The sequence below is a fragment of the Leiobunum rupestre genome, chromosome 9 (assembly GCF_980474605.1).
Source record: "Leiobunum rupestre chromosome 9, qqLeiRupe1.1.hap1, whole genome shotgun sequence".
Taxonomy (NCBI): domain Eukaryota; kingdom Metazoa; phylum Arthropoda; class Arachnida; order Opiliones; family Sclerosomatidae; genus Leiobunum; species Leiobunum rupestre.
This window is the reverse complement of record NC_143392.1, coordinates 37,937,431-37,947,039: the sequence shown is the minus strand read 5'-3', so window position 1 is coordinate 37,947,039 and position 9,609 is coordinate 37,937,431. Positions and strand designations below refer to the sequence as shown.

General features: G+C 35.0%; 1 protein-coding gene across 1 annotated transcript; it reads right to left on the bottom strand.

Moving 5' to 3' along the window:
• On the bottom strand, window positions 1-3,743 carry Flo1 (flotillin-1). The gene is made up of 10 exons (XM_090158739.1): window positions 3,585-3,743; window positions 3,439-3,514; window positions 3,275-3,365; window positions 2,941-3,204; window positions 2,658-2,873; window positions 2,389-2,603; window positions 2,274-2,319; window positions 2,010-2,147; window positions 1,767-1,931; window positions 1-1,620 (listed from the first exon to the last, which is right to left on the bottom strand). The coding sequence occupies exons 1-10, from the start codon at window positions 3,631-3,633 to the stop codon at window positions 1,591-1,593; spliced, it is 1,290 nt and encodes a 429-aa protein (XP_090014865.1). The 5' UTR covers window positions 3,634-3,743; the 3' UTR covers window positions 1-1,590.
• Window positions 3,744-9,609: the final 5,866 nt, after the last annotated feature.

Genomic DNA, 9,609 nt, shown 5'->3' with positions numbered 1-9,609 from the left:
AGAAGAGTAAAGAAAGTGTTTCGTAAAAATACAGTTCAGAATCGTTTGAAAACAAATACAAATAAAATTAAAGTTATCGTATTTATATAAAAAGATATACTTGAAATAAAAAATTTATACAAAATGACACAAAACATACTTTATTCAAGCATATATAGAAAAGTCTAGTATGAATAAGTTGAAACGTGACTAGGATTAAAAATTTTAAGGGATGGATAGCACAATATTTATCAAACTGTGTTATTTCCATATTACGAAATATGTGTAAATAGACTAGCACACTACAGCATTTTTACGTTGATGCATAAAATTTTTTATAAGGTGAAAAATCGTAATTTGCAGTTATTATAAATGGATGGCTAGCTAATTAAGAAGTAGAAATTTGTTCCAGTTTCTTTTTAACCCCTTTAAAGGTTTCAATCGCAATAAAATAGTCTAAAGCTAGTTCCTCGAAATACGGCTAAAATATTTTTGACTACTTTCATCTCCTCACTTCAACGTAGAAAATTAATCTTTTGGCTATGCTTATACACATTATTTTTACACAAAAACTTTACAATATATATAGAGACGCGTAATTCATTGCACGAAAAAGAAAACAATTGAGATTTCTGATGGAGTCTCGTATAGAAAGAGACCAATTGTTAGAGCCAAATTCAAAAAGTAAGCCAATGGCAGTGTCTCAAACATCACTTTTGTATAAAGCGAGTGCCATGCATGACAGAGAAAATGCAAGATAATTAAAAGCTTTTTTTGAATGTGGCTCCTTAAAATGTATAGTTAATACAAATAGAGTTGCAATGCGCTATGTTTGATGATGTCAGTAATCATAGCTGCGACGCATAAGATCTAGAATCTGTTAAAGAGAAGCTCATTGAACAAGGTCAAAGAGGTAAAAAAGACCAACAACGTTTGGGGAAACTAAAATATACTTATTTATTAAAATAAATCGATACGCTGTACTTTGGTCTAATTACTGCTTATCGCTTTAATTTAATAAATAAATATATTTTAGTTTCACCAAACATTGTTGGTCTTTTTTACCTTTTCGACCATGTTCAGGGTTATCTTTAGACCAACGGTGGTTCTCATTTTCAAAGAGAAGCACACCCTTTCGTATCATTAACTGAAATACAGAGAACAATGAAAGCATTTCTCCAGGCACAACAGGCTATGATATCACCAAATTTAGCACATCGCAGCTTCCATCTATATTGACGGTATTTTGGTAACTGGCTGACTGCAACAAGGGCAATTTGCTCAAAGATTCTCAAAAGGCACAAACACATTATCTACCATGTGAGGAGTAAAGAATGCCAATTACTATGAGTAAATGGCATAAAATCAGTACAAGCCATGAGGGCTAGAACCACTAAATTGTAAATTTCTTGGTTTTTTTAAAGATCAGAAGGAAAAATAGAGACTAAATATATCAACAAGATTCATTGTGAAGCAATAACATCAACTGCTTAGGGAAAATATTTTCATTATTTTGCTTTTTGTGGATATTCGGGTATATGTCAATGATTTTGTAAACCCTCTTTTTTTCTCTCAGCAAAAATAAACAAAAGAAACAAAAGGAATTTTGGTCTAGATGGATGCCTGGGCCACTCTCAGAGACTGAAATTTGATAAATTGCATTAAAGTACATTTATCTGCTTTTCCTTGAAGTCGCATTTTATTTTTATCCGAAAACGACGTTGCCAGTAAAAATGGTTTAAAAGTAACGTGCTTCGGCTTTAGTGGACAAAATTGGCGGATCTTACATTTGCAATGCTCACTCCTGTCAACTGGGTGACAACGTGGGGCACTTTACTAATGATGTCCAGAACCTCCCCTGTCAGTTTGCTGGCTCCCATATCTCCTTTTCCTGTTGATACCATTGTGATTTTTGTACACTGAGATAAGGGTGCAGAAACTTCCGCGGCAATCTGTAAAATAACGTTACCATGTTATACGGGAGTGCTCATTTCATTCTGGATTATAGCATAGGCCATAAAATATCTTACTTTGGGCAGTGTTTCTAAAACCATATCAACCATAGCTGCATCTTTGTACTCCCTGAATGCATCAGCCTTTTTGGCCATTTGCTCCGCTTCTGCCCTAGCCTTGGCTTCAATCGCAAATGCCTCCGCTTCACCTTTCATCTATATTGATGAAAAAATTTTAATTAAATATTTGTAACTGGTCTTTCGCATATCTGTGACAAAGTCATTGGTTCTATGGCTTCGATTCTAAATTACACCAAAATCAAACTACAAACTCAACCATACTCGGAATGATTCGGCCTCAGCTTCCGCTTCCATGATTACACGATTCCTAACAATTGAAATACATTTATAAAACAATGTGATTGGGGGAGAATGAACGCAATGGGTTACTACATACCTATTAGCTTCCGCTAATTTTTCAAGTCTATATTTCTCCGCTTCGGCGGGTCGTCGAACAGTCGCTTCCAATTCATTTTCTCGTCTCTGTATTTCTTGTTCTTGGACCATAATTTCCTGAGCTCTCTCAATGACTTTGACCTGCATTTGCTCTTCTTTAATACGCTGGCGTGTTTTAGCTGCTTGGAGATTGAAAGCCAAGTCTGATTCCGCTTTCTAAGTGTTTAAAAAAACATTATCTCCAATTTCAAAAGAACAATAACTATATACCTTTGTATTGACTTCCATATCATAAGCAGCTTTTTTCAGTTCAAAGTCTCGTTGGGATTTAGCAATTTCAGTGTCATTGATGTATCTGGCTGCCATACGCTCCTCATCTGCAAGGGCTTCTTTTATTTGGGTTTCTCGTTTGGCTTCTGCCTCTCCAATACGAGCGTCTCGTTTGACTTCCGCTGTACGAGCCATGCCAAGAGCTTTCAAGTATCCCTTTAAGTTGAAAGAATGGCTTAGCCGCAGAGGTTAAAATACTTTTGTGACATTTTAATTTAATTACTTCATCATCACTAATATCCTTGATGGTATAAGAAACTACAGTAATGCCCATGTTAACCAAATCAGAGGATGCCACTTCAAACACATGCTTTGAGAACTTCTTCCTATCTTTGTATATATCTTCAACACTCATAGTGCCCATTATCGCTCTTTGGTGTCCTTCCAATGTTTCGCGGGCAATATGCATAATTTCACCATCTCTTTTGCCCAAGAATTGTTCACAAGCAGCTCGTAGCATTTCATTGTTTTGGCCTTGAATTTTCACCTATTAACAAATATGAAACGTTTTGAGTGAGTTTTACAAAAATAAAATATGTTTTACATATTTCATTTACTTGTGCAATTCCTGTTACAGAGATAGGTACACCTTGCAGAGTGTATACTTTGGGGCTTTCAATCGTCAGTGTCATTGTGTTTAGAGTTATTCTAAAATTTGTTAAATGTATAGCATAAAACAAAAGTTCTGAGTACGTCACGTAAATAACTATATGAAAATTACCTTTGAACCCTTTGAATGAAGGGCCAAACAAACACACGCCCTCCTGGAACCATAGCGGGATGAGTATGGCAACATCCTATGAGATTAAGCCTTAGTCATTAGGATTTATCTTAAAATAAAACTTCTTACGAATAAATAAATCGTACCAGACACCACTAAGGCTTCGTTGGGACCACAGGTAACAAAACCAGCCATACTTATAAAATTTATTAATGCTAAAACTAAATTCTATGCATAAAACCAGTATTTAGCACCCGGAACCTGAGACTAAACACAAACCAGCTTCCAGAGTTATGCCACCGCCAACTGTGTTTAAACTAAAGCTGGTCGTTTGCTCTTCACTACCATACTGCCAAGCATTTCCAAAAATACATTTCAGAAAAATATTTCAATATTAAAAATACTAAGCAATGGGCTACCGAAACGAGTCTAGGTGGCGTAAGAACGTTTTTTCTTAAATAATATTATCAAAATATAAGCCAACGATGTAAAAATTATATTAAAATGAATGTATCATTATTTTTAAAATAAAATTTACGAATAAAGATGAGGAAAAACTAATAGAGTGTTGTCGTCTGAAACCCTGCGACGTCACCATTGTAATTTGCCCGAATTTGCCTATTGATAAAAAACGGTAACTGTCATGGCGGCCACTATTAACACTACAGCTGTGACGTTACAAGTTTTCAAAATCGTATCAGACGACAACACTCTATAGCGTCAACTTAGCTGCTACCTATGTAACCTTTCCCACTGTCCCTATCTAGTGGTGTGATGGGGTCACTGGAGCCTGTGGGGGGCTCCATACCCGGCTCTCAAGGTCATGTGATCGGGGCGCTGGGTCACTGGAACCTCATGGGTGTTCCACACTCGTCATTCTGTGACCTACTAAGGAGGGTAGTTTGCAGTGGAAGAGGAAGCCACTCTAGTCCTCAGCTGTGCGAGGGTGGGTCTCGGGCAGCCCATGGTGTCGCCTTTTGTTGGGCCGTGATGAGGGCGTTTGTTTGCTATATGTGAGGCGGTAAAAATGGCTGTCTCACTGGCCGAACGTTGTTTCGCAAAGCGCACTTTTGTCCAGGGCTGGTTGTTTAAGGTGGCCGCTGTAGTGCTTAAGGCGGAGCAGCGGGGTACAAATACATATACTTATGTACCTATGTAACCTATCTAGCTTTCATTGGTGAACCAAAGGGGGTGCGCTAGCGATAGTTTTAAACTGATTAGAAAGTTGTAATTTTAATATTTAATGACCCACCAAGTCATGGTGACTAGACTAGAAAGCCGCAAATGTGGCGTTGGTTTACTATTAATTAGTAAGACTCGAGGATAGTTTAACAACAAATCTAAAGATGGCGGTAGTGTAATTATAAAACATTTTATGGTTTGAGAAGGTTGCAGGAGGTTAAATCTCTAATATATTTTTACTTACATAAAATGGGATCACCTTATTGTGTTCAACCAAAAGTTACAAAACACGTTTCAGACTTTCAGCCTAGAAAAATTTAAATATAAAGGTCATTTGCTAATTCATGATAAATTTAGTTGTATTAAAGTAGATGCCGCTATTTTAACTAAGCTCGTATCTTATGGGTACGATGTAAGAATCGACTGTAGTGACACAATAGACAGGTACAGTCACCTCCTGAAAATGCGTAGAGGGAACTTTTAGGATTGCAGACGTAGGTTTGTGTGTACAGCCTGCACCCATTGCGTTGATAATAATATAGAGCCCCAGACCGGATTTTCTCTATAGGCTTTAAGCTTACCATTAGTGGCAACGGGACTGAAAATCAAGGAACTTTATCATTTACCTTCTACAGTGCATTCTCGTCTCGCGCCAGACTGCGCGCGGATGCAAGTCCACGAGACATTAATGCTCTGTCAAAGGCTGTTTAATATTATCAACAGAAGGCGCCAGGCGTACTTTGATAAAGTTCCTTGATTTTCAGTCCCGTTGCCACTAATGGTAAGCTTAAATCCTATGGAGAAAACTCAATGCCTTAACCTTCTACAAGTTATCTCTACACGTTTTCGGGACATTTTCTTGTGCTGGCTTACCTGAATCTCTAATGATAAAATCCTCTAGAATGTTACTCCACGATTTGTGTCAATTAAGAATATGAAATAAATTTATTATTTAGATCGATTTTAGATGTCGATAGTAGTACCGATTTACTTTTGGTATTGATTATTACAGATTAAACCAATTATCAGTATGACACTTAAATTAAAATCGATTACAAATTACTGTTCTCAAATAATCTGTAAATCGAGATCATTGAAAAAACCAATACCAATCAATAGGTGTGCGTCGAATTATCAAATGAAATAGGCCAACAAGTGTTTCTTAGTTTGAAATGTCGAAAACGCAAGTTCGTCCCTGATCCTGATTCGACAGTTATATACTATTCCCGAGGTTGCAGGATGTCACTTTCGTTTCAGTGTTGCAAGAACAATAACAAGAAAAATGAACGAAAATAAGTCCGCTTTATAAAAATTCCCCGGGGAAACTGGCCCAAGGATCGTCATTATAAATGCGTTCTTTCAGCCATTTCCACCTCGATTTAGGGCAACGACTTGTAAACATACACGCGTATATGGAAACGGCAGTTCAAAGGCACGGGCTGGCAGGCAGGTTACTTCTCCCGGTAGTTTTCCCTCTCGATTCTCCTTGATGGAACTTCGCTTTCCATCGATAACGTTCCATTTCGAAGGAAATTACAATCATTATCGAATCTCGTTTCTCTGGTTTGAAAAACGTACTACGGGATTTAGTTTAGTGGCCGATTGTGCGTAGTTTCTTCTTTAAGCAAAATCTACTACAACCAAGGACGATAGCACGTAGCTATTCAGTGCAAGTCCAAGTTGGAGCTTAAAAAACGCGAATAAGTAGAATAGTCCGTAATGAAAAAGGATAAAAAAGCTAAGCCCAAAACCAATTTGAAGAAATTTAAAAATTTACAAATAGCTCGTACCAATGGGTCTTCGATCAAACAAAAAGACGCGAATCTCGGACCAAATAGATCTTCGAGTCCAAACCTAAATTAAATAAAATGCCGAGAATGTCAGTGTCGAAAAAAGGTTCAATCAAGAAAGTGTCATTCTTATTGCTCTTATGTTCCTTATGAAGATATGTTTAACAGCTGAAGCAAAAAGATACTACACTTTGATCTTAGTCAAACGCTGAAGAAGTTAATTATTAATTTTTATACATATTATTGTGTGAAGAAAAATATTAATTATTGAGGGCCTATTTACAAAATAAATATTTTAGTTATGATTTTTGAGAAATATTTTAGAGAATTGCACCAAAAACTAATCGAAACTTATTGATTAATTTCTAAAATTTCAATTAAATAATAAACTTTACTCAACTTTTACAACTAAATACTAAGTTTCTGAATTTTTTTTAATTTGTGCTTTAAAAATAATTGTCTGCTTATCAGCTCCACCAGCTAAAGAGCTTCTGACGTTTTCGTCTGAAAATCTAAATCCAGTGTTGCCACATATAGTTTCAGATTCAATTCCTCGACTTTTCTCTGTTCGTTCCGACCATTTTTAATGATTTTCTCCTGACCCTTATCAAATTTTCTCAATTTTATTACTTTGTATTTTACTTTTATCAGTATAAATGTAACAATTTGGTAATTACAACACGCAATTAACACAGAACTGTAAAAAATTATCTTAATTAAATTTTCCAGATAAATTTAAATTCTTAAAATTCAATGACGTTTCCCTGAGTATGAATAAATTCCCTGATTTCCCTGGCCCGTGACAAACCTGAATTCGCCATTTATTTATTAGTTTACTAAAAATATTGGTATTATAAAGCTCAGCTGATTTTTACAGAACAAACTCTTGTAATTTCAACTAAACCGAAATTGTAATTTTAGCCCTAAAAATGGTATATTTAACAAAACTTAAAGCTGAAATTTCTAGAGGACGGTGATAGTACATTTTACTGGAAACATCAGCTGATTTTTACAGAACAACGTCTTGTAATTTCTAATAAAATTCTGGTATTTCTCCAAGACGTAACCCAGTAACAGGGCGTAATAAATTAAATAGATATTTTAACTATCGTTTTATGTTAAAGTGAAAGTCTCGAACGAAAACGACTTTCGGCAAAAGTTCAACGTCCAGAATATAGGACACCGATTAAACGGCGTAGTATTATTGAGAGAGAGAAAAAATGAAAATGCCTCAATCATTTTCGGAAACCCGGCGTCGGAAAGCAATGGAATGGAAATATGGGTCAGAACTAATCCAAACCCGCATTTTGTCAGACCTCTTTTTAATGTGACTGGTTTTTTGGGGGGATCCGGTTACTGGCGGTCAAGAACACGCCGAGTTATTCACCCCGTCCAATTGAGGTGCTGGATAAAAAATGGACAGTAATTTAATCAAGCATTTGAAATATAATAACACGTGTCAAGATTTTTATTCCGAAACCACTGCTGTTGTCGAGACTGACCAAATGCTATTCGACAGCCAAAACCCACATTTTTAATTACAGTTTAGTATATCAGAGATCAAATTTATCGTTCTATTTGGATTAAATTTATCATTCTATTTGTTGCGTTATCATATTAGTGTAATTAAGATTGAATGAATAATAATTACCGATTTTGACTAACTAAATTAAGGGCACCGTTATTACAGTTATTAGTATGACCATAAGTAAAATAATTAACATAAGTATGACGGTTAATGATAGTCTGTCGCAATGCTTAATCGGAAATTTTGGAAGCTAGTGTGTTTGCAATAAATACGAAATAATTAGGTTAGGTCAGATTTCTTGAAAATCTTTACCCGACACTACCAAAAATTATAAATTTAAAAATGGTTTTAGTTTACGGTAAAATTATAATTAGTTTAAATTTAATAAATATGAGAAGTACACATGGATGATTAAATTTAAATTCTAAAACCTTATTCAAAAATTGTTATTTGAAAAAGATCCTCGAATTTAAAAGCTAAACGATTAACTAAAAATCTTCTTACTAAAAAATTGTCGTCGGGAGAATAGGAATTGTCAAACTTACGGTATTATATTACTTATGGTATAACAAATATGGTCCTAATATTTAAATCTTTTAAAAACCCATCTGCAAAGATGGAGATTTTTAAATTAAAAAATATTAACATTTGAATGTATACTTATTGAGGTCTTTGTAATAACCTAAACAACTAGAAAAGACAGGCATTACAAAATTTATATTTTTTAACAAAGTAAAATTATAACTAATGAGTGTTTCAAAATTTAGCGACCTTGTATTCGTTGCGATAAATCGGTACAAAACCAGTTCAATAAAATATTATTATTCTTTCGCTGTGGTTTTGTTTCGATGATCAGATGAATCATTTATGCGAGAAGAAAATTACCTTGACCACGTAATGCTTATTGCCAAATATTTTAAAGGTGCTTTTAGCGAAAACGAGTTTTCACTTTGGTGAAAGCGCACCAGTTTCTTAAGAGAGGAGGAATAATTTTAATATATTAACTGCTTTTTTTTCTCTCCTTTTTAAAAAAAAACCAAATCCGGTTTGAACCCGTACCCAGCACAGTTTTAAAAAATATATTTCAAAAGATAATATTAGATATCACATCCTCCTTATTTTAACATTTTTACGATCAAATTTCATCATGCTAGAGATATACTTTTTTAATTTTTTTGTTGTAATTTCTTATAATTATACTGAAACCCCGATCTAATGACTATAGGGATTTAAATTTCAAGATTACATTTTCTAATCTATTTGCGGAGATAGACAGTATTTTTTGCGTTACAAAAGTAAGCCAGTACTCCTGTACCTTGGGTAAATAAACTACTGGACCAGAGATACACAATTTTTAAAATTGCATGCCTACCGAGAAAAACGCGCAACATTTCCATCCAATCTTATTTACAAACTTGAGATGTCGAGCTAAGATGTTAGTCCTAACTTAATTCGCTTATTTTGCACCCAAACTCAAAGCACGTGCTTACAAACTTGAGATGTCGAGCTAAGATGTTAGTCCTAACTTCATTCGCTTATTTTGCACCCAAACTCAAAGCACGTGCTTACAAACTTGAGATGTCGAGCTAAGATGTTAGTCCTAACTTCATTCGCTTATTTTGCACCCAAACTCAAAGCACGTGCTTACAAACTTGAGATGTCGAGCTAAGA

Bases quoted from the DNA above. Each gene is read 5' to 3' on its own strand.
- Flo1 (XM_090158739.1), bottom strand. From the start codon at position 3,633: ATGGCTGGTTTTGTTACCTGTGGTCCCAACGAAGCCTTAGTGGTGTCT. The intron at 3,205-3,274 runs GTAAATGAAATA...ATTTGTTAATAG, and splicing joins CTGTAACAGGAATTGCACAA to GTGAAAATTCAAGGCCAAAA. The intron at 1,932-2,009 runs GTAAGATATTTT...GTTATTTTACAG, and splicing joins TTTTAGAAACACTGCCCAAA to ATTGCCGCGGAAGTTTCTGC.